The sequence below is a fragment of the Rousettus aegyptiacus genome, unplaced genomic scaffold (genome assembly GCF_014176215.1).
Source record: "Rousettus aegyptiacus isolate mRouAeg1 unplaced genomic scaffold, mRouAeg1.p scaffold_m13_p_6, whole genome shotgun sequence".
Classification (NCBI taxonomy): Eukaryota; Metazoa; Chordata; class Mammalia; order Chiroptera; family Pteropodidae; genus Rousettus; species Rousettus aegyptiacus.
Window position 1 is genome coordinate 100,748,015 of NW_023416309.1, and position 27,691 is coordinate 100,775,705.

At 55.1% G+C, this 27,691-nt stretch overlaps 2 protein-coding genes and 1 pseudogene across 5 annotated transcripts; all 3 read right to left on the reverse strand.

The window, feature by feature from the left end:
* Positions 1 to 38: 38 nt before the first annotated feature.
* On the reverse strand, positions 39 to 9,909 carry FAM171A2 (family with sequence similarity 171 member A2). 2 transcript variants are annotated; one of them, XM_016139730.2, is made up of 8 exons: positions 9,658 to 9,909; positions 6,148 to 6,375; positions 5,826 to 5,918; positions 3,336 to 3,494; positions 3,078 to 3,257; positions 2,868 to 2,984; positions 2,627 to 2,753; positions 39 to 2,036 (listed from the first exon to the last, which is right to left on the reverse strand). In XM_016139730.2, exons 1-8 carry the CDS (start codon positions 9,773 to 9,775, stop codon positions 575 to 577), a joined length of 2,484 nt encoding a protein of 827 aa, XP_015995216.2. In that variant the 5' UTR covers positions 9,776 to 9,909; the 3' UTR covers positions 39 to 574. The 2 variants fall into 2 exon arrangements, with proteins under 2 accessions (XP_015995216.2, XP_036079095.1); XM_036223202.1 differs by lacking the exon at positions 5,826 to 5,918 and having other exon boundaries at positions 9,658 to 9,890.
* Positions 9,910 to 13,028: 3,119 nt separating this feature from the next.
* ITGA2B (integrin subunit alpha 2b) lies at positions 13,029 to 26,635 on the reverse strand. 3 transcript variants are annotated; one of them, XM_016139751.2, is made up of 31 exons: positions 26,063 to 26,634; positions 24,578 to 24,619; positions 24,379 to 24,500; positions 24,192 to 24,289; positions 23,924 to 24,089; positions 23,599 to 23,648; positions 23,477 to 23,522; positions 23,257 to 23,385; positions 22,842 to 22,889; positions 22,645 to 22,688; positions 22,446 to 22,499; positions 22,253 to 22,305; positions 21,867 to 22,078; positions 19,317 to 19,499; positions 19,024 to 19,069; positions 18,849 to 18,947; positions 18,711 to 18,766; positions 18,466 to 18,617; positions 18,205 to 18,327; positions 17,753 to 17,820; positions 17,443 to 17,590; positions 16,800 to 16,898; positions 16,489 to 16,568; positions 16,088 to 16,168; positions 15,865 to 15,961; positions 15,611 to 15,763; positions 15,365 to 15,490; positions 14,750 to 14,863; positions 14,409 to 14,510; positions 14,083 to 14,199; positions 13,029 to 13,300 (listed from the first exon to the last, which is right to left on the reverse strand). In XM_016139751.2, exons 1-31 carry the CDS (start codon positions 26,248 to 26,250, stop codon positions 13,244 to 13,246), a joined length of 3,153 nt encoding a protein of 1,050 aa, XP_015995237.2. In that variant the 5' UTR covers positions 26,251 to 26,634; the 3' UTR covers positions 13,029 to 13,243. The 3 variants fall into 3 exon arrangements, with proteins under 3 accessions (XP_015995237.2, XP_015995239.2, XP_015995238.2); XM_016139753.2 differs by lacking the exon at positions 14,750 to 14,863 and having other exon boundaries at positions 26,063 to 26,635; XM_016139752.2 differs by lacking the exon at positions 24,578 to 24,619 and having other exon boundaries at positions 26,063 to 26,631.
* LOC118604222 lies at positions 20,897 to 21,015 on the reverse strand (annotated as a pseudogene).
* Positions 26,636 to 27,691: the final 1,056 nt, after the last annotated feature.

The window sequence follows — 27,691 nt, forward strand, 5'->3', positions numbered from 1 at the left end:
ACCCATATGCCTTCATCCCCACAGAGATACACACAGAGTTAATCTCACCAGTTTTATATTTGTTGCTGCCCACAGCAATCCCATCACATTATTATCCCTCAGTCCCCAGAGCTGTCCCAGCCACCAGCCTTGTGACATGGTAGCCCAGAGGTAGGCTAGGCAGCAAACAGCGCCCCCTCCCCTCCCAGGGGTCCACAGAGAATGCTCCCTCCCTTCCCAGTCCTCACACTAGCAGCTGAGGCCTGGTTGCCCCTCCTGCTTTCCCACAATAGAACTTTCTATGTACAGCCACGTTTATACAGGCACTGCTTCCCCCCACCCAACCCTCCTCCCCAGCACCTCCCAGTGGGGGTCTGGACCCCTCCCACTACCCTTTTGGAGGCAGACATGGGTCCCTCCCAAGACATTACCCAGCATATACCACTGGACAGCTCCGCAGGCACCTGGGCACCTTTTCAGGCAAGGGGCTAAGAGCGAGTGCCCCCGTAGCCCCCTGGGGCCCGCACCCTGGGGACCGGAGCAGGCGGAAGGGGTGGGGGCCTACCCGGAGGCGGCGCCAGGCGGGGCAGGGGCACTACTTGACGTTGAATACCATCAGCGGCCGCTCCTCCCGCCGCTGCCACGGGCTCTTCTTGTCGCCAGCCTCGTCGCCCACCTCGGCCCCCAGCTCGTCCTCCGGGCTGGTGAGCGAGTCGCGCCGCAGCTCGCTGGCGCTGCTGCGCGAACTGTCCCCGCGGCTGCGGCCCCGACCCCGGGGTACCGTGGCCGCCCGGCCCTCGGGCGCTGCCACCTCGTCCAGCAGCGGTGTCAGCGAGTTGTCCTCCGGGGAACAGAGGCCCGTGCGGCTCTCGCTGCTGCTGGGTTCCGTGTCCTCGCTGAGCGCCAGGCGCGGGGGCGCGGGCGGGGGCGGCGGGGCGACTGTCGGCGCGCGCTCCCGCTCCTCGCGCAGGGGCCGGCGGCGCGCAGGCCGCGCCTCGTGCACGTCTACGCCCGAGTCCAGACTGGCATCCGTGCTCCGGCCGCCGCCGCCCGCCTGCAGGTCGATGTAGGAATGGCGCACCTGAGAGTTGGAGCGGCCGTCGAGGGACACAAACCAGGCGCGTGGGTGGGGCTTCACGCCCAATTCGAGCAGCTTCTTCTCGGTCAGAGCCTGCAGCTCCCCGTTGAGCTGCGCCATGGTGGACTCGTTGAACAGCACCGGGATGGTGACCGAGCCGCTGACTGGCGCTGAGCGCCCGCCCCCCCAGCCCTCGCCGCTGCCACCCCCGCTGCCCTCGCCTCCCGCGCCCGAGTGGCCCTGAATCAGCGGGCGCTGGGGGTCGGGCTGGGGAAAAGGGCGCGCCGCGCCGGAGGCTGTGCCCTCAGGTTGGACGGGCTCGTCGCCCGCCCCCGCGGCCCCTGCCTCGCCGCTGAGGCGCACGTAATGCGCGGGGATCACCAGGGTGGGCATGACGTTGCGGTAGACACTGTCTTTGAGGTGATCGATGGAGCCGCAGAAGATGAGCTGCCCAGCCTGGCCGAGCGAGGGCGGCCGCGCCAGCTGGTCCACCGACTGAGACAGTAGGAAGTCGGGGGTCTTGCTCTCGGTCGCCCCCTTGTGGCCCAGGTAGTGCTCGAAGGGCGGCGGCGGCGAGGGCGGCTCCGGCAGGAAGGCAGCGGCCCCAGAGGGCCCCCGTCGGTACTCCTCTAGGCCTGGCTCCAGCCCGCCCGGGCCCTCGACGGAGCGGGCGCCCTTCAGCCCGGCGCCCTCGCCCCCGCGGGCACCCGCAGGCTCGGCGGCCGGTCGGCAGGCAGAGCGAGGCTTGGATCTGAAGAAGTCGTCCCGAGAGGAGGCCAAGTCTCGGGAACTGGAGAAGGCAGAGTGAAGGGGGCCTGGAGGCGGAGCCTCAGGATCCCCAGACGGGGTAGGCTCAAGGGGTCCCCCACAGATGAGGTGGAGCTGGGACATCGAGGTGGCCTGGTCTCGTTTGTTGCCGTCAGAGGGCCCAGAAAGCTGCAGCTTGCGATGCTGTTGCCTCGGCTTCAGACAGCGCCTCCTGGAGAGGAAGGGGCAGACCAAGACCTTCAGGAAAGGGTGGCGGCCAGAGCAGCTCCCTAACCCCCACAGTTGCAAAATGAGGGATGTGCATAGTTAGAGGGATCTGGATAATGCCTGAGACTCAGGAGAGATGTTGGGGAGGTCAGGTGGGTTCTGGGTGAGGTTTGTAGAAAAAGGTTGTGTGTCTGTGGGAGGTCTAGCCAGCCACTGTGCCCATTTGAGTGCCCCTAGGGTAAATCGCATGACTTAGCTTGTTGGAGGTGCAGTGAGAACCTGGGAGGAGGGCCTAAGCCAACCAGGGGCATGTCTGGTCTGAGGTCCCCTGGACCTGAAAGCTGGGCTGGTAGAAGCAGCTGCAGGTTGTCTCTGAAGAGGCCTGGCCCTCAGGTCCTGCCTCCTCTTTCCACTCCTCTCAATCCATCAGTCTTTCAGTCTTTGCATGTGCTTTCCTGTCAGCGCCTTTAGGATCAGGCTGTGCTTCATGTACCTTTGGGGCCTGAGCACCAGCACAAGGCCAGGCATAGAGCTGGCCTCTGTCTGCATGGGATGGGGGGTGGGGTGGGGGTGGGGAGTCTGGGCAGCACTCACCGGCAGTAGTAGATAAGCAGACACAGCAGAATGAGCACCAGCAGGGCCAGGGCTGCCAGAATGGTGAGCAGGAAGATGGTGTGGTAGGTACCGATGTCCTGGATGCCCGATGTGATGGTGACCAGCCCTGTGCCAGGCAAGGGCTTATTGTTCCAGGTATGGATGCCCTTCCTGCCTTTCAGAAGGAGTCCAGTCTTCCAGCCTCCCCTTCCCCCACTACCCCTCTCACCCCCACTCTCACCAGTCATGGGAGAGGCCATGGCAGCTGCCCAGTACCCCAGCTGGGGGGAAACGAAGGTCCAGTAGAGCTGCCGTCCTTCCTTCCGGATCACACCAGTGCCATTGCGTACCCACAGCCCTAGAAGAGGCAGGGGTTGCATCAGACTCAGTGTCCCACCCCATCTCAGTCTCTTACCCCAAACTCCAGCACCAGCAACCCCGAGGCACTCACCACTCTTGGGGTCAAATCTCCAGGCTGGAATGCTAGTGCCGACGGCAAGGGCACGAGGCTCTGAGGGCACGGGCAGGGACAGCTGAATGGGGCCCGAGAGTGGCACCTCTGTCCCATTGCCTGTCAGCAAGTGCACACTCACAGCAGCCAGGGGTATCAGCTCCAGCCAGGAGCCATTGCCTGGGGAAGGGGACACAAGGGCTGAGGGCTAAATCCTGGTAGGGGGGGCATGTCTTCCATGCCTGGCACCCAGCATACCTGAGCTGGAGGCCTCGGTGCCTAGGAAGGCGGGGAAAGCCCGCATTTCCTGCTGGGTGCTGGCAGGTGTGAGGGAGGCCCAGAGCTGGCTGTAGGTGGAGCTGACAGGCAGGCGGGCAGCCCGGCGCTGGAACTGCACCCAGGGCTGGGAGCGGGCACCTGGATGGAGAGAGGAGGGGCTGCAGTGGCCTGGGCAGGAACAAGGTTTCCCAGGGACCAGAGCAGACAGCAAGTATTTAAAGAGAAGGGGAGCCATCGGTCAGGCCACTTGGGAAGTACAGGGAGGGTAATGACTTGGGGAGAGAACCGGGTAGTCATAGAATGTTAATTTGGAAGGGACATGGATCAGCAATCTCCTAGTCCTGGCCATGTGACCCTGAGCAAGTTATCTGTTCTGTCTCTGAAATGTATAAAATGATGAGGTTCAGGTCCTCAAACAATTGCCGTCTACTGTGTGGCTGGCACTGCGTTAGGTGCTTTGGATACAAAAATAAGTTACAATTCACAATTCCCTGCCTTAAAGTTCACAGTCTAGTGCAGCAATATCTATCACAGTATCCATTAGAACTTTCTGCCTTGATGGGTGGAATTGTTCTATATCTACGCTGCCCATTCTAGTATCCACCTGAAACACGTGGCTATTAAGCACTTGATGTGGCTAGTGTAGTGTGATTGAGGAACTGGAATTATTTTTAATTTTTAAAAATTTAATGAATTTTAAATTTATTTAAATTCAAATAGCCACATGTGGCTAGTAGCTACTACATTAGACAGCTTAGGCTAAGCATGCACATGTGTATGTCTGTCTGTCTTGGGGTGGAGGGGACATAAAAACTCAAATACTGTATAGTAATAGCCAACATTTATTAAGCTTTAAGATATACTGGGCCTTGTAAGCAGGTTACCTATGTTAATCCCTGTAATTAGCACAACAGCCTCTGAGGTAGGTTGAGGTAGGTGCTTTTATCATCAACCCCATTTTATAGATGCAGAAATAGAGGTAGGAGAAGTTCAGTAACTTGCCCAAGTTCACAGTCCTGGAGTCCAAAGGAAGCCCAGGCAGCCTGGTGCCTGGACCAGTCCTCTCACCCACCATCCTGTCCTGCCTCGCTACTACAATGGAGGGATGCAGGGTGCAAGGGGAGCTTGGTCCGCTCAGACTGGGAAAACCCTGTGCAGCTTTGCAGGATGAGTAAGACTCAGCCAGGAGGAAAGTGGAAAGGGACGTCCATAAGGACTGCCAGGAGAAAGGCCCAGAGGCATGAGGCAGCATGCTGGTCAGGGGCCTCCAGGTGACTGGAGTGGGAGCTGTGCAAGGCAGCAGCAGGCCAGGTCTCAGAGGGCACAGTTGGCATGTGAAGGAGGCTAGGCTTTATACTGAAGCAGTTAGAGCCAGGGAAGGCTTTAAGCTAGGGGGCAACGAAGGGTTCATCTGGCATTTTAGAAGCCTCCAAAGATATTTTAGAAGCTTCTGGTTCAGAATCAGAGAGATAATGATGAGCAAATTGGGGAGGGGCTCCCCCACTCAAAAAACCACTGTAGCCCCCTAGTCCTAGCCAGATGGAGTCTCCCCTCTGCCTGGCTCCACCAACCAGTCTGCGCCAGGTGCACCTCCCGCATAGTCAGACCAGTGCATTCCCGGCAAAGTCACTGTCCCCTTCTGCCCCTGCCTCTGGAAGACTCCCCAGGCCTTCTTCTTTAGTGAAGAGGCTTTTGCGCCCTCACTCTTCAACTCTCAAGCCCATGCTGACCCACAGCTCCCTTCGCCAAATTCTCTCACTCTGCTACATTCACAGGTTAGGATTTTATTAATATTGAATGCAGTCACCCTCTACTGCACTGTCCTGCCTAGCTCTGTAATTATTTCAGGGTTTGTGATGATCTGTTCGTGTGTCTTCCCACCTATCGATGAACCCCACAAGGCAGGGAGCAAGTCTGTTCTTCCTTACCATCGCTCCCAGCATCAGACACAGTTGCCTGGCACAGCCTAGGTACTGAAGTAAGTTTTAGTTGAACAAGACTGAAAAGCCCATGGACACACGAGGGCTGCCGCAGGATTGCTCCCGGCCTTGCACTGCATAGGTGTTCAATTCCTTGGAATGACCCTCTCATGGCCTTTTAAAATGGCCAGGCACCCAGTAGGCATGCAACAAGGACATGGAGATCCACTGAAGATCAAGGTGGCAGGGAATGGGAATTCTAATGGTAGGAGCAGAGGGAGAATAGAAACCACAAGAAGCCCTAATAACAATAAACATTTATTAACCACCTTCCGTGCTTTGTTTTGCATGCTTGATATTTGATCCTTACCTCAATTTGATAATGTAGATACTATCAATATCGACATCTTATAGATGAATAAACTGAGGCTTACAGGGTAAGCAATTTGCCCAGGGCACCTTGCTAATATGGAAAAGAGCAGAGCTCTCTATACCCAGGTCACGGGGGAGGTGGAAGAGCTGGCAGGTCGGGGGGTGGGGGTCACCTTACCAGGAGAACCCAAGAGGATGTGCACCAGGTCCTCATAGAGGATGAGGGTGGCCGGCCGCTCAGGGAGCAAGTAGAGGCTGACTGACGCATACACTGTGGGAGGGGTGGCCTGTCAGCTCCAGAGAAAGCCCCTGTCCACCCCCAGACGGGCACTCCCTCCATCCTAATCCTAGTGACTTCATCCTCCCTCAGCCCCCTCTGCATGCCCCAGCCCAGGCAGCAGCTGCTGGAAAGCCTACCCCCTCTGCCCCTAGGACTATTTTGGGCAGGGGCTGATGGGGTCAGCTGCTGCCCACCCCCCTCCACCTGCCCCTGCACTCACAGGGCAGCTTGTCAACACGCCAGGGCACGGAGTTGGTGAGGAAGCCAGGGCGGGCAGCAGTGACCAGCACCCAGGTGCCCAAGCGGTAACTGAGGGGCAGTATAGCCACACCCTCTGTGTCGGTGGTGCCAGCAGCCAGCAGCATCCGGTTCCCAAACACATCCACTGAGGCCCGGGCCAAGGGCACCAGCTCCCCGCTCACGTACACCTGCACCTTGATCAGGATCTCTGTGGGCAAGATGGGGCGAGAATAGTGAGGAGGAGGGAAGGGGGAAGAGAGAACTGTGGGGGAACTCCGAGGTCAGAGGAGGGGACAGTGGGTTGGAGTGGCTTTGGGGCTGAGACCTGATAAGATACTGTAAAAGCCAGCATTTATAGAGCCATCATTTAAACCTCGCATCAGCCTGTGAGGTAGGTGGTACTATTACCATATTTCATCAAGTCTAACAAGTGCACTTTTCCACATTTAAATATTTCTGAACTCAGGCTATGCCTATAGTTGATGATGTCATAATTATAACTGGCAGAATTTTTTTTCCCTTCTTACTGTTGCATGAAATAACAGATGTATTAGACTTGATAAAATATGCTTATAGCCCATATTACAAATTAAGAAACTGAGGCCCAAAGAATTTACATACTTGCACTACAGTTAAGTGGAATTCAAACCTGAGAGTAAAATTCTAGACTCAAATTCTTAACCACTGGACCCTATGGGGCTGGTGTCAGGGAGAGAAGTGGGGAGGGAAGGCTGAGAAAGAATGAATAAGTGGAGAACCAGGGAGGGATCTGTAAGTGGAGAGGAAGGGAGTATTGGGGGCTGGGTCAGAGTTTAGGTTCTCAGGAAAACACTGAGAAGGGGACCCTAGGGAACTGGTCATTCTCATCATTCATCTTCTTCCCAGAATCCTTTGCACAAGGCTGTTTCTCTTCAGAATGAGGGACTAACCCCAACTCCAAACAAGTACCTCCTGCCCCCTCCTCCTCACATACTGTACTGCTGGACCCCCTCCCAGCTGGTCAGCAACAGTCAATCACCATGGCAACACCTTCATTCCTCCCAGGAGATGGGCAGGGAGCTGGGGCCCTGGCAAGGGACAAGAGATCTGGGGGTGGGGGACAACACAAGCCCAAGGGAAACTGGTATGGAAGGGGCTAGGAAGTCCAAGTCCTTTGCTTTCCAGCCAACTCTGCCCCTAGTCTCTGGATGGTCCAGCCAGGATCAGCCTGTAGGTGCCTTCATTTCAGATGGGGTGATGGTGAGAGGAACCAGGCCTAGAGTTGTTCTCATGGATTCTTCAAGCAGCCTCTCTGATCCAGAGCACCAGCTACTCCTTTCTACTCAGTTCAGCCACTCCCAAGAGAGCGTGCCTCATCCCTACCTTGCCGCTAATAATGGGAGGCAGTGTCATGCCTGGAAAGGTATAGAGGCGGAAGTGCAGGGCCCAGGAGGCAGGTAGGAGTAGGCTGGGTGCTGGACACAAAACTAGGGGAAGCCAGGTACAGAGGGAAGAGTCCAGAGCCGAGAGTGGCAGGGCACAGGGAGGTCAGGGGGCCTCACGAATGGAGCCTGACACTCAACAGTGACAGGTGTCTTATCTCAGGCGTCCAACCTCAGGGCTAACGCCACGCCTGCCCCTGGCATCTCATCCAGCTGTTCCTGAGCCCACCTCCCTGTCCCCTCCTAGGCCAGAGCCCAACTCTGCAGGGTGAGTACACACGCTGGACTCTTTTCTGCTCTCTGGTTCTCCCAGGAAGTGGCAGTGTCCTCCACCTCCCCAGTAGGAATTCTGAGAAGCTAGAGGGGCCCGGCTACTCCCCACCTCCACCCAAGTCTAGGAGCAGCTGGATGGAGCAGCTGGGAAGAGAGGACCCAGGAGTTATGGACTATGGTCATTTGGGGGAGGGAGTTCAAGAGCCAAGGCCTCAGAAAAGGGGAGGGAGCCCGAGGCACAAAACAGGGTGGGCAGGTAAGAACTGAAGGAGGCATCAGTGCCAAGCTGGGGGTGGGGGGTTGGGGCTGGGGCAGGTGCCTAGGAGATTCCCTTCTCCCTTCTCCTCAGCTGGGCTCCCAGCCAGCAGTTGCAGGGAGCCCCCATCCTGGCTCTATTCCAGCGAATTCCCTGGGCCCCTGTCCTGGGGTGCAGGACTTGGGAGAGAGGCTTCTTGAGAAACCAGGGCCCTTTCCCAGCCATCAAAGCTCCTCTTCTCCGCCAGAGCTCAGGGAAGACTGAGGCAGCCGAGACCTTCCCCAGTCCTCAAAGCCTGACATTCCATACAGTATCCGCCTCTCTTGGCCTCAGCTCTGCCTAGTTCCAGGAGGAAATCCGACCCCCTCCTTTCATCCGGACCCCACTTCCCTCGTCCACACCTCCCTACCCTGCTTTTCCTGCCAGCTCCTTGGTGGGGAAGTGAGGAGTGGAGAACCCTGGTTCGGGTTCAGACAGGGATGGGCCCCAGACGCAGGAGATGGGAGAGCAATAGCTGGGGTGGTGGGGCAGGAGGCTGGAAGGTGGGTGCAGGGCTGGAGTAGGTGGAGCATCCTGAGACCCCAGGCTTAGCGAGGGAGTCATAGTCCAGCTCTCCCACCCTCTCCTCTGCAGGAGCGGATCCCACCCCAACCTCACACACCCACCTGGGCCCGGTGAGGCGCTGGGAGGGTCTCCTCCACTGCGATGGAAAGGTGAGATGAGGAGGGAGTGACCTGGGAGCGGACTGGGGACAGGAGTGGCCGAGGCCTGCTGGACGAGGACCCAGGCACCTGCCCTCCCAGCCGGCACTGCCCATAGCCAGCTAGCTAGCCAGCTCAGCATGGCTCCGCCACCACAGCCTTGCCATGCGCTTTGAGCTGGGGAATCACAATATACCCTGATTTCCAGAGCCCCCCAACTGCAGTCCCGTCTCCATCATGGGCTGAGCAGCGTTTCTTTGGTGCACCCAAAAATCTAAAACTGGGGATACAGCTGGGGTCTGCTCCAAGGCGAAGAACCCCTTTCGAGCAGTCAATCCACCCACAGCCTCACCCACTCCCCCTTCTCCCCTCCCCCCGTCAAACCCAGCTCTAGGCGCCCAGCCCCCGTCCGGGCCCACGGTAGCAGCCGATGCCTGCGCCCCTACCCAGCTGGGGTCGGGAGCGAGAAACCCGCAGGGGGCTGCAGAGCGGGCGCCCTCCCCAGCCCGCCCCTGGGCGGGTGTCTTCTGTAGACAATGGCTCAGGCAGCGGCGTCTCGCGAACCAGGAGGGAGAAAAACAAGGCAGGAGGAGGCGGCGGCGCGGAGGCTGGAGACCCCCGCCTTCCCCATTATGTCTCCCCGAGACCCCCGCCCCGGCGGTTCCCTTCTCCCCCGTAAGCGCCGACCCCAGGTCGCCTAACTCCCCCACCCAAATTTAGGGAATAGAATAGCCCCCAATCCACCAGCGCCGCCAAGAGGTGTCTGGCGGGCGGGTGCCCAATCGGGGATGGGGGGTGGCGCAGGCCCGTGATCGCTACCCCTTCTGGCCGAGACTCACCCTGTGGGCTGGGGGGCTCCGGTGGCGACTTGCCGGGAGCCCGCGAGGCACCGCCGAGCAGCAGCCCCAGCAGCGGCAGTAGCCGCGCGAGGAGGCTGGGGCCACTCGGTGGCGGCATCGCAGGGCTTGGCCCGGCCCTAGCGGCCCATGGCTCTCGCCTGGCCCCGCTCGGGCGGCCCCGCTCAGCCCCAGCTCTGCGCCGCGCCGCTCGGGCTCCCGCTCTGGCTGCAGCCGCAGCTCAGCGCGATTGTCTCCGCCCGGAGCTGCCGCCAGCGCCCCCTGCAGGCGGCGCCCCATCCCACTGGCCTCCGGGCACCGCCCCCTCGCTGCCCCACTCGGCTCGCCGCCCGCTGGCCCTGCCCGCGCTAAGCCCACCAGGCAGCGCCCACCCTGCGCTCCCAGACCCGGGGCTGCTAGGGAGTGTAGCGAACAGAGTCCAATCACCTGGGTTCTTGGAGTTCCAGAACCCTCGAAATTTGGTTCAAAAATATTTTGGAGTGGGGAAAATAGCTATTGTTTGCAACACACTCAAAGAAACACGTACGGCTTTATGAGTGTCCCCAAAAAGTGTAAGAACTGCCCTGCTTTACCGTCCTCTTCCCTCCCCACAGTGCTGGGCAGATATGGCGCACCCCCCTGGAAATCAGTCATTCCCAGTTCTTGTCTAGCTTCTGCCTCTTATTAAGCCATGAGCAAGTTACTTAACCTCCTGGGCCTCAGTCTTCCTTTAAAGTGAGAATTGTGATAATCTCTACCTCCTGGAGTTGTTATAAAGATTAAATGAGATAATGTTATAAAATGTCTATCACATTCCCTGACAGGTGCTATTGTTGGCCCAGGTAATAAGATTTAATGCTGGGTGGACATAATGATTAGGAAGCTCTAGAGGTGGAAGCAGCCTGCCTGTCTCTCCCACTGAGAATTACTGGTTGGTCCCACTGGTTCTGGTTCATAAATGACAATAAGTCTTTTCCTTCTTCCTCAGCCATTGAACATCACATTTAAAGATAGCTATTGGGGGTCCTCCAGCCCCAGCCTGGCTCTATTTCCTTCCAGTTTCTGGTTGTCACCATCACTCAGTTTCTGGGTGGCCAGATCCTCATCAAATCTGGCATCCTCCTGGTTTTTTCTGGATTGTCACCTTGTGGTACCCTGGAGAAGAGCCTACCTAGGGCAAGGACCTCGGGACAGCAGGCTTCTTTTCTGGTGCTTCTCATCTGGTTGGGTCCCCTGGTTGGGTCTTCTGACTTAAGGGGACCTTGTTTTGAACTGGTCCAGAACAACCAAACTTCTTCCTTCCTTCCTTCCTTCCTTCCTTCCTTCCTTCCTTCCTTCCTTCCTTCCTTCCTTCCTTTCTTCTCTTTCTTTCTCTTCTTCTTACTCTTTCTTTCCTCTTTTTACCTCTATTCCTTCCTTCCTTCCTTCCTTCCTTCCTTCCTTCCTTCCTTCCTTCCTTTCCTTTCCTTTCCTTTCCTTCTTTCCTTCCTTCTTTCACTTTTCTGTCTGTCTTCCTGTCTTTCTTCATCTTTCTTTGTCCTTCTTCCTTTCCTTTCCTTTCCTCTCCCCTCTCCCCCTCTCATAAATTTCCATCTAACCAGATTTTCCAGTCCTATTCTTATGTAATCATTTTTTTGGAACCTCAACACAGGATTTAGCACACATCCCTGGTGAATTTTCTCCTGTTGGTTTCAACCCAACTTTACAATCTGTCCAGGCTGCCTTGGATCTGCTTCAGTCACCCATTGTATTGGAGCTCCCTCTCAACCAGCAGCCATCTGCAGGGTGAAGGGACTCACTACAATACCATGCAGCCCAGGGCCAGGATAGAGCTTTGGGATACCCCCATAGAAATTTCCTTCAGCTTTATCAAAATTATTCAGTTTTAAATCCAAGTCTCAATCATCCAGCTCACATTTCTGTCTTGTGTATAAGGACAAATGCCAAATGCTTTGTTAGATCAAGATAAATTGTCTGGGGCCATCTCACTGCCATGACGGAGAGAGAAGAGACTTTGGCTGGTGTTCAAGGATCACAGCTTAATCTTTTCCTAACTAAATATTTATAGTCACCCAACTAGAAACCTGTTCTGGAACTTGCCATGCATGGATGTCAAATTGTTCTGTTCTGTTCAGAATTTATCTTTCACCCTTATGGATAAAATCAAATACCAGTAGCTCTTGTGAGGGAAGTCTGTCCATAAATGACTTCCCCCAACACTTAGCATCAAGTCCAAAGTCTTCCTCTTGGCCCCATGTGCTTGGCCTACCCCACCCTTGGCCTCATCTCCTGGACGCCTCACCTACCTCCAGCCCATGGGCCTCCTTGCTTTTACTAGAACATATAAAGCCTGTTCCCACTCCAGGGCCTTTTCTCTGGCTGCTTCTTCTGTCCCAAATACTTTATTTCCATGCAGGCACCTGGCTCATTCATTCATCTCTCTGCTCACCTCTTTTGAGGGACCTTCCCCGACCACTCCACCTAAAACATCAGCTCGCTCCCAACACCCATGTAATTCTATCTCTAGCTCCCAACTTTTATTTTTACTCCCAGTACTGACCACCACTGCTGACCATACATTTATTTATTTGTTTACTCTTTACCTGTGGTTGGATGTAAGTTCCATGAAAGCAGGGGCTTTTTTGTTTGTTTTTTCTCTGTTCCATCCCAGACTGGAATGGTATTGGCACATGGTAGGTGCTCAGTAAGTATTTATTGAATGCATGAATCAACAAATCCCTCAAGACTCCAGATGGAACCCCCCCATCGCTATCCCCTGACTCCCATCTCAGAGGAAGTGGAGGTGGGGATCGTCTTCCACCCCTGGCCCTTCTGGGAACTCCCTGCCTGGTGCCCTCTTTCCTAACCGAAGACCCTTCTCCTTGATGAGGAAGAAGGAACAGAAAGAATAGTCACATGCCCATGGTGTGACACTGCCTTCCTCAGGCAGTATCAGGCCCCCTCTGCCCCTCCTCCCTCCCAAAACAGCTTGTAAGGCCTTTATTATTTTATTTTATGCCTTTTTTTTTAAAATGGGAGCAAGAAGAGCATGTTCTTTTTCCCCAAATCAGATAATCTTGATGTTTCTCTTCAAAATCATGAGAAAAAAAAAAAATACTGCCCACCAGGGACTCTGCCTGCCTTCTCTGTCATCCATACCCCTCTTGTCATCCTCAGGTACCCCTACCCCTTCCAGCCTCACCAGGAGGCTCTGCCACCCTGTCTCCCTTGTTCCACCCCCATTTTCTATATATACCCTGACACTCTCAGAAAACAGTCATTTGTGCCCTGTGCCCCAGTGGAGATGCCCTCTGCTCACATTTCCCAGCTCGCCACTCCAAACATCTCCTCGGTCCCCCTCTCCTCCTCTGACCCCAAGAGAAGGCAGCACATTGGGGGTTGGGACTCAGCCTCTTTATTAGGCAGCAGGAAAGGTGGTCCAGCTCTGATGGGAGGGGGAGGGCATCCGGAGGCCTCCGTGGAACAGCTCTGACCCATGGGTGACCAGAGTCGGGGGCACTCGGAGAGGAAGGGGCAGAGCAGGCATCACACCCAGCGCTCCTGCTAGGCCAGACCGTGGGCTGCACCGTCACTCCTCCGTCTCATCCTCTTCCAGGGGTGGCCGATTTCGCTTGAAGAAGCCGCCCTGGGAGTACACAGGGGACAGGTTGTAAAGATGATCCTTAGGCCTCAGGGCAGCAGTGAGGAAAGTAAGTATACTAAAAACCAGCCAGCATGAGGTCCTCTCCTGGGCCAGCACAAAACATGGACCCCACTGTGTGTCCAAATGGAGACCTTTCCCTATTTAGAGATAATGCATGTAACAGTTTTTAAAAAAATGTTTTGCTTTTTTCTTCCCTGAATTTTTCTTAAATACTGGTGATTATGTCTCTGTATGACTCAAATGCATGGTGACATGTATCTGAGTATTATAAGTTTAATGTGTGGTTTTCTTTAAAGCACCATGTTTCCCAGGGCTTGGGCTCCTAAGTGAATTTGAGAATAGCCCACTCACTCTCCAGACTCAGCGGAGGGACTGGCCCACCAGGGCCTCATAAGGAGCAGGCAGCAGGGTCTGGATCAGACCTGGGTCTCTCGCCTCAGTTGGGACAAAGGGCAGAGCAGGGAAGAGGTGAACTCTACCCTCCTCAGAAGCCAGGGAGTTCCTGAAGGCAGGACTCATTCCCTGTGACTCTTTCTTTCATGGGGAGTGGGTCTAAAGGACCTAGAATTTCAGGTGCCACTTGCCCCCAAGGGTCTGCGCTCTGGAAGAGGTCCCCTGGAGAATGACGTTCTAATAGTGGAGTTGTGGATCAGAGGGGGCCTGGGTCACCCACTTGGGCCACCATCTCTCTCTGCCTCCCTGCGAGAGTGGGCAGGGCCAAGTCTATGCCCACTCGGGGACCCCACCCTCTTGTCATGCCTCACCTTCCACATGGCCAGGACCAGAAGTGTGAGCAACAGCAGGCCACCCAGCACGCCTACCAGCACCCACCAGAACAGAATGCCCCTCTCCTCCGAGGCCCGAAGCAGCTGTGTCTGCACCTGCAGACAAACCCATGCATACCCCCAGTCACCTGGATGCTTTCCCCAAAACCCAAACCTGCGGGATGGTGACACCCAGCCAAGCCACCTACCTGTCTCACCCTTCGGACCCAGGACGGCCCCGCCCCCATCCTGCTGGGCACTGACACATGGGAAGACCAATGGGTCCTGCAGGATCCATCTCCTTGGCACCATTCTTCCATACTCACCAGAGCTTCCCCCGTGGGCAGGTTGACGGCAGGCACAGCATAGGGGAGGGAGGAGACATTGAACCAAGCCTGCGACTGCAGCACAAACTGATCCAGTGGCCTCTGGATGAGGGGCGGGGGTGAAAGCCATTCATACGAGGCCTATTGGTTACAGGAGTCCCAGCCCCAAGACTCTCCCCTTGGGGAGCCCTGCCCCTGGCCTGATCCCATCCCCTCCAAAGTAAACCTGATCCTCACTGGCTTCCTGCTGCCCAAATCCCCCATCTGTCCCCAGAGCACACTCAGTGCCTGCCTCCAGAACGCTCCACCTGTGGGACCCGCCCATCCGCATCCCGCCCCACCTGGCGGAGGCTGGGCAGCTGCAGGAAGGCCAGCATGGTGACCATGGCCCGCTGCCCGCGCACCATCTCCTGCAGCTCACACTGCACCACAGTACAGGGCGCCGAGTCGCAGCTCTGAGGGAATGTGTCATTAGTCTCCAGCCCCTCCTGACCCATCGCCCCCTCACCCCAAGGACCCAACACAGAGAGGGGGTAGTGGAAGGGGGCATGAGCAGAGAGCTTGGGCCTCCCCCTCTAGAAGGGCCTCAGATTCAAGCTTCAGACATTATCTCTAAATGGGGCTGCTCACAGAGTCCCAGAGATCCAGGGAGAGGGCCGGAAGGAAGGGGTCATCTTACAGTGTTGAAAACCCAGAATTCTTATAACCCTGCTTTGGCATTTATTCATTGTCTTTAATGTACTGGCAACATTAAAAAATGCAAGTGACCCGCCCCCCACCCCACCACACCCTGCTGCAGACACGATACCAGTATAATTCTTCGCATTCACTTAGAGCCAGGTGGCCGACTAGACGTCTACGTCACACCTTGGGCCCCTCTCCCTGCTTCCCATCCCCTCTGCCCTCTGGCCCCCAGGGAAGGGAGACCCCAGCTAGAGACCACAGAGCCTGCTCACCACAAGAACTGGATCCTGAAGACTGGAGGGTTCCTTGGGCCCTGGCAGGGATGCCTGCCTGCGCTTCCGGATGTGATGGGCTAGGTAGACGGGGGAAGGGGTCTGGGTGGGCAGCCCCCAGTCCAGCTGAGGAGGCAAAGAAGCCATCAGGTTCCACGCTCTGGCCATCTCCCTGCCCTCCCAGAGGGGCCCTGGGCGATGGGCTGGGGACTCACCCGCAGCTCTTTCCTCCATCTAGGCTCTCACCTTGTGGGGGTCGGGAGAGGGCTGTGGGGAGCACTGAAGCCCCCCTTGAGTCTGTATATCCAGGATGTAGAGCAGGTCAGAGGACTGAGACTGGCCGGGGAGGTGGAGGCTGAGGCGGAGGCCACTTACAGTCCCAGGGCCATTGTTGTGGAGCTGGTGGGGGTGGGGGTGACAGGATATTAGGTGGCTCAGCACCTAGCTCTAGCTCCTGGGACTCTCCCATCCCAGTCTGGGGCCCAGAGGCTCCTCCCTACCTCATAGGTGTGTTCCATTTTGGGGCCCTGGTCATCCAAGTTGTTCTCCCTGTCACCTTCTTCTGCCGCCACCACCAGAAAAGCTGGAAAAGAGTTCCTGCGGGGGCCCGAGCCCCCCCCCAGATTAAGCTTGATCCCTGACCTGCCTGTAGGGGCTCTCCCAGGGCCCTCTAAACCTTAGGGCTCTCCCTGCCAGCTCCTTCGTCCACCCCTGGCTTCTTACCCACGCAGCTCCACATGGGCCTCTGCCCGGACTGGCACATTCAGCAGCACGGCCTCACTGTTCGGATTCTGGCTGTTCTTGCTGGAGGGGAGGGGATGAGAAGCAGGTCAGGGACAGTAGTCCAGTGATCATCAGGGCTCTCTGGGGTGGGGCCAGAATTTCAGAGAGCTCGGGAAGCACTAACTCTATAAGCAGCATGCCACGCAAAAGTTAGACCTGGGAAAAACACTTATTTTAGGGATCCAAGACTCAGAAAACGTCTCTGAGGGTGAAAGGGAACAGGAAAGTCTGAAGAGCAGGCACCCCAGAAGAGCATCCTGTACGGAGGGCACCTGAGCGTATTTGCATCGAGATCACGTCAGGGGAAGGGTGGTGGGTAGGAGCACTCTCCAGGCCAGTACCTCCTGATCTGCAGCCGGAAGGGCACGTGCTCCCCAGCCTCCTCCAGGCTCTCCACACTCACCAACATCATGATTCCTATCTGAGAGACCGGGAAGGCCGAAGTCACTGCCCAAATGCCCACTCTGGGCAGCCCTGCCCTCATCCTCCAAGGTCACCATTATTATTTCCATTTTACTCAGAAGCCCACTCAGTGAGGGAAAGTCGCTCACCCAAGAACAGGCAGCGAGGGAGTGTGAGGCAGCCCAGAGCTGCCTGACTCCAAACCCAGCCCCTAAAACCCAGGCACAAACCCAGGACTCGGGAGCCTCACCCGGGCGTTCCTCTTCATGGGGTTGCCCAGCTCACACAGCACAACCTTGGTCTCATTCTCATTCTCCTTCTTCTGGTTACAGATGAGCCTCTCAAAGCCCTTTGAGGAGGCAGTTTTGAGAAAGAAGATGGTTACAGAGCAGCCCATATATAATTAAACTCATTGGAAAGTCTGGAAAAGACCTGTGTGCCAGGGTGGGGAGCAGGGTGTCTTGGGGTGTGAGTTCGAGGGATCATCACATTCTACTTTAAGTACTACTCCAGGACTTTAAGTAATACAAAACTTTACATAGACTGTAATCCTATTGTTATAAATCACAACGAAATAAAAAATAAATAAGTCTGTCAATGATGAGAAAAAAGACTGGAAGGAAATTCACCAAATGTTAACAGAGGTTCCTGTCAACATTTAGTTCCTGAGCCATTTTTAGCTTGGGTTCTTGAATGGAGTTCTTGAATTTTATGCCATTGGCAAGTACTCTTCCAAATTAAAAAACAAAACAAAACAAAAAACAACCCACAGCTTTTATAACAAAGCATAAGAGAAGTGGAGGCTTTCAGGGTAGGAGAGGAGAGTCAAGGCTCCAGCACCTTCCAGGTCCCAAATAATGTCCCTGGTGGGGCAGGGGAGGGGGATGTCTCACCTCGATGTTGCTGAGGGCTCGCATGTAGTGGGCCCCTGGGGGCAGGTACACAGCCAGCTCGGCCTCATAGGCTCCCTCCCCCTCGTTGGCTGCCTCCATCTGCAGCTCTAGCACATTATCAGCTCCAATTAGAAGTGGGGAGCCTTTCCTGTGGGGAGAAGGGAGTAAAGCCGAGGAGGCCGGGTCCAGGCTCGCAGTCTGGGACGAGAGGGGCTGAGGATAGTGTATGGGTGTATGACACCCCAGGTGGGAAAGAGGGGTCATCAGGGCAGACTCAGCCAGGGAGGGGTAGGAAGGAAGGTCTCCTCACACGCTGGCAGTGAGATGAAGCTGGGGTACACACAGGTCATCTTCCCCACAGTCCAAGATGATGCGGGTCTAGAAGGGGTACATCAGGGTGTGTGGGTAAGTTGGGGGCATGTGAGTTAGGGAATTAGGAGGTCTGAGAATGAAAGGAGTATGGAGAAGACATCAGAGCTTTGGGGTTTGCAGCCGGGTTTGGGACAATGTCGGGGTTTAGGTGGTGACATCAGGGTTTATGGGTTTATATCAGTGTTTATAAGTGACATCAACACCTGAGGTTTAAGTCAGGGTTTAGGGGATATTAAGGTTTTAGGGTTTTCATTAGTGTTTAGAGCAACATCACAGATTAGAGGTGACATCAGGGTTTTGGGGTTCGCATTACAACTTGGACACTAACCCTAACCTTGACTTTCTGTCAGGGGTCCTTCACCTCCCTTGCCTGCCCCCACCCGCCCCCACCTGCTCCTGGACGTGGGTGTCTCCATGTAGCACGAGAGCAGAGGCCTGCCCATCCTCAGGCTGCAAGGACACATTGACGCTGAGCACTATGGGGCTCAGCTTGTCCCGGAAGTCAGCTTCATCCTAGGGAAGGGACAAGAGTCAGGCTCCCATGCACCCGGCGACTGACCACCCTGGGACCCGCAGCATTCAGCCCCTGCCCCAGGGCTAGATGAACAAGCTTGCAACACCCAGCCCCGCCCAGCCCTAGCCTGGGCGTACCCGGAGGAAGGCAGTGGTGTTGTGGCAGATGCGGCTGTGCCTCCCGCCCAAGTCCAGTTTCAGGGTGGTGCTCGCCTGCTGAGAACTCAGCAGTAGCACCCGCCGGCCCTGCCGGGGCTTCTGCCGGTCCAGCTGCAGCTCGGCATTCAGGACTGGCAGGGCAAGCAGGGAGGGTCAGGGTGTTTCTGGCTAGCTTCTGGGGTGGTCTGAGCCCACCTCCCTCCTGCCCCCACCATGCCACTCACGCAGCTTCTGGGGAATGTTGTGCCCGGTAACTCCGATACACATCTGGATGTTAAAGCTGCAAACACATGAGTGGGGATAAGGAGTTAGGGCCCCCGAAGTCCCAGATCCTGCCTGGACCATGCCCTCCATCTCCTCACCAGCTCACTGGTGTCTTGGTGTGGGTACAGTTCTTCACAGCGGGATTCAGTGAATCTTGCACCAGCAGCTGGACAGTGGCCATCACCACCGGCTGAGCTCTAGTAGAATGGGGGAGGCTTGCCATGTGACTCCTCCTTGCCTGGTCTCCTCACCCCACCCCAGGAGTGTGCTCACCTGTACACAGCCACCTTGTCAGCCCCATAAGCTCCCACCAGCAGGTCTATAAATATTAGGAGGGGGTCAGAATTAGCAATTAGAGAGGGCACATGGTCTTTATCTTGCCAGGGGTTCCCCACACTACTTCCTCCGCTGGAGGTTTGATCTGGCCCGCCCTGACACCCCAGCCCTGCACACAGGTCAGAGCTCTCAGTGGGGCACCAGGTCAGGCATGGCCCTTGGCTGTGTCTCTTAGCATCTCTGAGCTTATGCCAAGGGCCCTTGTTGTCTAACAAGGCAGTCCAGGGCACCTGGGTATCCATTGTCATCGATGTCTACAGCACCTCGCAGGGAGAAGCCAAAGCCAAAGCCTTCGGGGAAGGGGCTGTCCAGGACCTGGGACGGGCGTGAGCTAAGTCCCTCGCTTTGACCTAGGAATATCAGCACTTGGCCCCGACCACTGGGACCCCCGTAAGGGGCAGCCACTGCAACATCTGGAAGGAGCAACAGAAAGGGAGTGATTACTTGTTACCTCATCTCTCCAGGTGGCCCAGTAAAACTTTCAGGAGCTCCTTCTCTGTGGAGACCCCAGGGGCCCAGGAGAGGGATGCAAATGTCTGGGCCCTACAGGAGTTTACAACTGGGTTAGATAGAGACCCATCAAGTAGAATTATTAGAAAAACAGCCCTCATTATCTATGGAGGAAAATATATTGACATGATGTCATTCGATCCTGAAAATTAGGCATCATTTTTCCTATTGTAGATGAGAAAACTGAGTCCCAGAAGATTAAGCAACCAAGTCTTATTAAACACTGGCCCCCTCTTCCCTAAGGACCTTCACCCCATTCCACTTCCACCATGCATACCCAGAGCCACATCATGGGCTTGTCATCTCTAATAACTTTTAAGATCACTCTTGAAAATTTGTTAATCATCATAATCTTATTAATTTGTGAGATGTTTCTGCATATGATAGGAATCAAGATCTTTGATAGATATGTTGTAAACTACCTTTCCTTTGTCTTCTGAGTTTGTTCTCCATGTAGTGTTTTTCTTTTAGAAGTCTTTATTGATTTTTCTGATCAAGTTACCCAGATTTCATCCACATTAACCACTCTGACCACAGTTGCATCCCCAGGCCCTGGGCCTCCACAACCTCCTGATCTATGACTTCCTCATCTCTTCACTTATTTCCTGACCATTCAGTCACCTTTGTCATATCCTCAGCCATCTTGTCTCACTGCCGGTTTTGGGCAAGCCTGGCCAAACCCCACCAGATGGGGCACCATGAATTCTTGACCTCCAGGATTCGTTAGAGACTGCCCAGCAGTCCCGCAAGGGTTTCCGCTCAGCTCCCTCTCCCGGTCTGCTCAGCACCTATTTCAAACCTTCTTCATGCTCTTAAGCTCCCCACCCACCCACACACGCTTCCTTCACAAAGAGAAATAGCCCAACTTATTGTGCTATACATCTGTACCCACTTTTTTCCTTTTCCCCATCTGACCCTGAAATAGGTGTCCCTTCTTTATCCTGTCTCTGGGCTGAGCATCCCACCCTGAATTTCCCCAGGCATCACAGGGACCCTCCTCCAGCTTGCTCCCCCACCCACCTGCATTTCCCCACAAGATCATTTCCCTCCACATTCTTTGAAATTAAAATAATCTTCCCTCAACACTCATTTCCTTTCAGTAATCATCTCTGCTCCTTTTTCCTTTCACAAACTAGTTGGAAGAGCTGTTATACTGGCTGCTTCCAATTCTTCACCTCCATTCAGATCATTCATTCTTTTTTCTTTTCTTTTCTTTTTTTTTAGGCAAGGCAACCCTTGGTTGACCTCACAGATTGCAAGGACCTTGTCAGCTTACAGTCTCTTATTTTTTATATTTTTACATCTAAAGCACCTGGTCCTCCTAGGTGGTCTCCCATCCAAGTACCAACCAGGCCTGACCCTGCTAGGCTTCTGAGATCAGATGGGATCGGGCTCGTTTAGGGTGGCATGGCCATGGACTCCATTCATATCTTGCCTCATGGCATTCTGGCTTCTGTCCATATCCAGTCTTGAATCTGTTCTTGTTGCTGTCACCAATGACCTCCTTCGTGCTAAAGCCCATGGGTATTTCTCCAGCCCCATCTAATTGTAACTTTCAGCACCATCTGGAGCCATTGACCCCTTCCTCCTGCTGAGAGCACTTTTTCTTTGAGTCCTGGGCCTGCAGATCTCCTGATTTCCCTCCTACCCCTCTGAACACCCCTCTGTCTCCTTTCCAGATTCACTTTTTCTCGGAGTCCCCTAAATGCTCTTGCTCCCCAGGGCCCTGTCCTGGGTCTCTTCTCACTTCACAGGCTCCCAGGACCTCATCCGCCCTCCTCCAGTCCCTCTTTCCCACTCAGATCTCTCTGGTGGAAGTGGGAGAAGCCACACCCAACTGCTCTCTGAACATGTCTGCCTAATGTGCTGAAGCCCTTTAAGATCAAATAGGTCCAGAACTGGACTGCTGATATCCCATCTTACCTCCCCAGAACTGCTGCCCAGCCTGACTTCCAGGCAGCGACGGGCACCACTACCTACCCAACTTTTCTCTCTTCCTTCATCTCACCTCCGGTGACTCATCAAGTCCTAATTCCCTAAGTACTAAATACCAGTGAAATCGCCCTCATCTCAGCTTCACTGCCAAAATCCACATCCAGGTGGTCACCATCTCTTGCCTGGACTAATGCAAACAAATCCTAATGGATCTCCTTTAACTTTCCCCCGCTTAAAGCTCTTCCTGGCTCCTGCTGCCCTCAGGTCAAATCCACGGTCCTTGTTGTATTGTTAACTCCTCTGCACCAAGTGGGGCTCCTCCTCTCTTCCCTTACCGTTGTAGCCATCCCGGTTGAGATCGCCCAGAGGCGCGATGGCTGAGCCAAATCTCCCATAGAGCTGTGTACCGGTCAGCAGAAGGCTGGGGGCGCCCAGCGCGTTGGGGCCCCGCGGCTGCAGGAATAAGTATACGCGCCCCACCTCGGCCAGTTTGCGGTCGGCGCGGCGTTCCATGTACAGTGGAGCGCCCACCAGCAGGTCGTGCCTCCTGCAGGCCAGACGCGGTTACTGGGATGGGCTAGGGTGACGCCGCTGCCCAAGGCCACGTCTCGCCCACCCGTGCCTTCCCTCTCCCCTCGGCGGTCACTGGAAGTGAGGCTGGTAAAGGTGGAGACCAAGGGCAGTCCACGCCTGGGCAGGAGTGGAGCGCCCCCATCCTCACCCGTCCCCGTTGACGTCAGTGACGGCCACCGAGTGCCCGAAATAGGAAGCCACCTGCAGGAAGACAAGAAGCACCTTAATTTCCGTCCCTGGACCCGCCACTCTCTCTTAGACGTTGTCCCCCACACCCCGTGGAATAGGCTAAGGTTTCAGCGCCCCAGCTTCAGTCACCCCGAACTGAAGCCCGCCCTCACCTGCTCTCCATGCAGCCGGTGCATCATCTGGTAGTTCGAGCGCAAAATTTCCACCTGCGCCGACAACGCACAGGAGCGTGTCATCCTTGTCCCTCACTCCGAGTGAGAAAGGGCAGGAGGTTTGGGGGTGGTGGTCAGGCTGAAGAGTGGTGTCAAGGTGCTTGGGATACCGAGTGGGGGGGGGGCAGGGGACACTCACCGCTCCCAGGGTCCACCTCCAAGTCGGAGCACCGAAAACATACTCTGGGGAGAGCCGGACCCAGCGAATGAGGTTCTCCGAACCTACTTGCCCGCCCGCCCGCCATTCCGCACCCAGGGAAGATTTCGGTGCAGGGTTTGGAGGTGCTTCTCCCCGAGCTGGGCTCCCCAACCCCTTCCCCTAAGTGGATTTCTTGCCTGTAGTGTTGGGATTCCCGTCGAACTCGCCCACGGCCACCGAGTACCCTGAAGACACAGCACTAATTAGTCTTTCTGGAAGGGCGACGCAGGGAGGGGGCCGAAGGAGAGGAAGGAGGGGACTCAAGACCACCCTATTTAAACCCTGCATTACGTAGACGGCAAAATGGAGGCCATCGAGAGGCCAAGATCCGCCCTAGGCTGCATAGCGAATCCAGGGCGGGAAGCAGGGAGGCGGGACGTGAGAGATGGACCGACGGTCTGTGGGGGAGCAGAGGGTGGAGGCGCCTTGGGCGCCGGGCCCGGCCAGCGGGGATTGGCGTGGGGCGCCCTTGCAGGGGCAGGACTTGATCCGCGGGGGTGGGCGGTGATACTTAGAGTGCTGGGAAACCTAAAAGGAAGGTGCCTGGGTTACCCCGGTAGCCATCGAAGTACTCTGGGTGGCTGGTGTCGAAGGTGAAGCGCTGGTTGCGCACGTGCCACAAGAGGGTGCCCGGGCGGTAACTCGAGACAATATCTGCAATTGGAGCCCGCACCAGGAGACCTAGGACGCGAGGCACAGCGCGTGTGGGGACCCAGACTCCTGGGGTCTCCCAGGCTAGAGAGGGGAGGGAGGTGTACGGACGGATACGTACCTATGAAAAAATAGCCGCCAGGGGCCCCAAGCACCAGCTCTCCATTCTGAAAGGGAAGCCCCGGGAAATGAGAGGGGACCTGTTTGGGAGCCTTCCCCAAGCCGCTTAGGCTTGCTACTTGCCTGAGTGATCACCGAGCTGAAACCCGCTTCGCAGTAGCGCCTGTCTTCCCCTAGAGGAGGCGTAGAAGAGGGTCAGCGCAGAAGCGGATCAAGAAGGGTGCGCTGAGCCTGGGGAGACGCAGGGGTCGGAGTCCTGTGGGGCGGGGTCATAGGGGTGATACAGGGGCATAGGTTTGAATCAGCACTGGGGTCGGGGAAGGCCTGGATTGGGGTCGTTGAGTGGCTTATTGAAAGCAGGAACCAGGGGTGCTTGGAGAAGGATCAGATTAAGAGCCGGGCTAGGCGGCCGCCAGTGGGCGGAGCCAAAGCGGAGATCTGCGCTTACAATATTTATTTGCCTCGTAAACCCGACTCATAGTGTTGGCCCGGCAGGGCGAGTACTCCGCGCGGCCGCCGTCCTGGAGATGAGCCACGTAGCAGCCACCTACCGATGTCTTCTCAGCCTCTGCGGTCTTTTCTAGGGCGTTCCAGTGCTGCCAGGGGGCGCAGGCCTGGGGCAGAGCCACGGGAGTGTGGGGAAAGGGCGAGACTTGGGTTTCCACCCCCTCAATAGGTCCTTGACTGCTCTCAGTGCCCCTTCCCGCGGCTCCTACCACAATGTTGTCTCTCCAGCTGACGACCGACGCCCCCAGTCCTTGCTGGGCCTTGAAAGTTTGGAAAGTTTGGGAGTTTACGGTTCTGTTCTCATCACCTGGAAGGCACAAGAAAGGGTGGGGCGCTGAAGCCTGACTGTCCACGCTCCTTCTAGCCCCTCCCTTTCCCTCCTTGCGTGGGACTCACTGAGGTTGAACGGCAGCGAATTGCACTGGTCGCCCTCAGCCCTCCAGGGGCACAGGAACACTCCGCCTGTCTCCTCCGAACTGCGGCCCACGGTCCGCGGGGCACCCACCACGATGCCCACGCTGCGTAGGAAAGCTGCATGAACGCGGAGGAGATTCCGGGGTACCCCATGCCCCGGTGCCTGCGCTGGGAGCACTACCTGAACGGGTTGTGTGCTGTGCAGGGCACTGGATCATCTTTCCTAGAAGAGACCTCACAGATCATGAGGCCACCCTTTTCACTTTATGGCCCATGAAGCTGACTCCCAGTGAGGGTAAATCACATGCCCAAAGTAACCCAACGAGTTAAGGGGAAAGCTGGGACTATAACCATTTGGTTTGATTTGCATACAATGGGTTCGATATCCTTGCTGTAAAACACCTCTTAAGCTTTGTAGCCATCTCCCATTCCCCTGCCCCCTCCCAAAAGCCGGGGTGTTTACATGCTCCCTAGAACGTTAGACTGTCAAATGCCTTCTTTGGAGCTAGTTTTAATGAATAATTAGGGAAGCTAGTGGGCATCTCTAAAGTAGGGAATGGGGTGCTGATATTGCTGAGGACTCTAGCAGATCTAGGTTCAAAACACAGCTCTGCCATATGCAAATTGAGGATAATACCAACCGCTCAATGCTGTCAGGATAAGTAAATGAACTAAATGTACAAGGGACATAAGCATGGTGCTAGCCAAATAGCTCATAACAAGCGCTTGAAAAATGCTCATCTATCTACTTATCATCTATCATCTATATCTATATATATCTAATCATCTATCTATATTTAGCATGAGGATGTTAAGTAGTTCCCATGAGACCGATATCTGTGGAAAGGCGTTGGAAAAAGCAAGAGTGGGCAGAGGAAGGAGCTGAGTTGAGGTTCAGACCATGGGCCACACAACACACCCTTGGAGCTCTGGAGCTAGAAGGACCCTTCAAGGACTGTCCAGAAATGAAGTGAGAGGATTGGACTCTTACACCTGTCTCCTCCCTCCACACTTCTTATTGATCAGCCATTACTTGTAGGTCATATTGAGAAGGGGACTTGGCTTTGGGCAAGGTGGATCTTTTCAACATAGGAAATTCCCCAAGGGGCTGAAACTTGAATGCTATCTGGCATTGCCATTCCCCAAAGCTGGATGTCACAGTGTCCACCACAATAAGTAGCTAGTTCAGGGGGGTTACTGTGAAGAGGAGCCAGGACTCTAATCTTGGCAGTCTGATTTCACGGCCTGATTAACCCCAACAACTAACACTCTATTTCTTCTTTTTCAAATATCTATAATATTGATGGGAATGGGGAAATGGAAAAGAAAAGCAAGGTGGGAGTAGGTAGACAATTTTACAGTTTTACAAGTCAATTTAAGACATGTGCTGCTCTCTGTATTTTGAGGGAAAGAGAGTAGAATGATACAACTGACCCTTGGGTGAAAAAAATAAGGTATTAACTTTTGTTTTTCCTCACTGGTGCCCCTCCCTCACACCCTCATCTGAGCTGGTCCCTCCCCAGTATTCCTGACAAGAACCCAAATAGACCCCACAAATCACTTTGCTCAACCTCTGTCACAGATGGGGAACTCTGAGGGCCACAGAAGCATTGATGGTTGGGGAATCCTTCTCTTTCCCGACATCCAAAATACCCCCAGGGCTCACCTCCCACGGCTGTCCTTGTAGAAGTCCAACGAAAACCCAAAGTGGCTGCCATTGGGACCTGTGTAGAAGGTGGGCCGCACTGGGTCCAGGTTCAGGGCCCAGGCTGGAGGGGCAGCACCAGGTCCCAAGAGTAGCTGTATCCACTCCAGAAGCCAGAGGGCATGAAGTGGACACAAAGCTCTGGCCATCTTCCTTCTCCCACAACCTCCTAGGCAGGAATGGGCTAACTCCTTCCTTTTCCTTTCAGTTTCCACCACAGGAAGTCTTTTCTTATCAAATTGGAACCCACTTGCTGAGCAGTAGAAAGAGCAAAAGGCTACAGGACCTGGACCTATTTGGTTTCTAGGATTGCCAGGAAGGGGGTGGATGCTGATGGCTAAAAGCCATGACTCCTCCCTTTTCCTGAGAGTAGTTTATCACCAAGTCCTGTTGGTTCTGCATCTCAACTGTGTCTCTTGAATCTTCACCATATTTACACAACCACCATGCTAGTCTAAGCCACCATTGCTTTCTGCTTAGGATGGTGCAATCATGGTCTGTACACCACTCTACGGATCCTCCTCCCCACACACAATGTACGCTATTTGTGGCACACTGTGACTTGGTCAGAGGTGGGGGAAGGAGTAAGGAAGCTGCTGCCCCCTGATGATAAGACCTGGGCTGCTGTATCCTTTTGAATAAGGCATCTATCCACTTCCTCCTTTTAGGGCCTCGGGCAGCTTCAGTCAGTCATATTGGTGCTGCAGCATCCTCACTCTTCCTCTCTCGGGGGCCAAGTCTTAATGTGGTCACAGCAGTGCAGCCAGGGCTGGGGAAGGGGTGGTGAATGGATCTTAGTTGAAAGAGAAAGGAGATAGGGATAAAGTGGAGTCAGTCAGGATATTCTGGCTCACAGGTATTGCGATTATGTACCAGCTGTTCAGGTGAAGGCAGGCCCTCCCTCTTCCTTGGGTGACAGAGATCTTGCCCAGTCATCAAGACTTGATTCTAGTAGGGTCATTGCCAAGGGGAAGCCTCCCCTAAATCTTCAGGCTGGCACCTGGGGTTAACACATTGTTTAGTCATAGTTTGTTCCATGGATCGTATCCATGAATCCCTGGAGAGCAAGCTTTTTTTTTATAGCCCCAGGGCCTAACCAAGAGCCCATCGTTACAGGTATTGCTGACAGACTGAATGGAAGTGTGTACTGAGGGTGGAAAATGCAAACACAGGGTCTCATGGTGCAAAGGATCAAAAAGGCAAGGTCATTTTCTGTGGATGAGAGGAAGGGCGGCGGGGGGTGGGGGGTGCCAAGTCTGACACTGCATCTTTCTAAAACAGCAGGTTCTCCGGAAGGAAATTAAAGATCTGCTCAGGGCACAGGAACAGAGCCACATCCTCCTTTGCTCTGTATTTTCTGATCAAGCTTAACCACCATCTTATTCTGTCCAAACCCTATGTTGTCCTGGAATCCCTTCAGCTCTTCCCTTCACCTAACCCACCTCCTCAGCACACAGCTCAAAATCCTACCCCTCACTAGGTTAGAAACTCCTTGAACTTTAGTCTGAGCCTTCTTCACGGCTTATTTCCCAGTGCCAGGCGTATGGTGGCACGTAATACATCTATGAGGATGAATACTTAACTGAGTTT

Excerpts from the sequence above, each read along its gene's own strand:
- FAM171A2 (XM_016139730.2), bottom strand. The coding sequence starts at position 9,775 with ATGCCGCCACCGAGTGGCCCCAGCCTCCTCGCGCGGCTACTGCCGCTG. Across the intron at positions 2,985-3,077 it reads GAGATTTGACCCCAAGAGTG|GGCTGTGGGTACGCAATGGC; the intron begins GTGAGTGCCTCG and ends TGCCTCTTCTAG. Across the intron at positions 2,754-2,867 it reads CATGGCCTCTCCCATGACTG|GGCTGGTCACCATCACATCG; the intron begins GTGAGAGTGGGG and ends TGCCTGGCACAG.
- ITGA2B (XM_016139751.2), bottom strand. The coding sequence starts at position 26,250 with ATGGCCAGAGCTTTGTGTCCACTTCATGCCCTCTGGCTTCTGGAGTGG. Across the intron at positions 19,070-19,316 it reads CGATGACAATGGATACCCAG|ACCTGCTGGTGGGAGCTTAT; the intron begins GTGCCCTGGACT and ends TAATATTTATAG. Across the intron at positions 14,864-15,364 it reads TTCAGGATCCAGTTCTTGTG|AGCTGCGACTCGGCGCCCTG; the intron begins GTGAGCAGGCTC and ends ACATTCCCTCAG.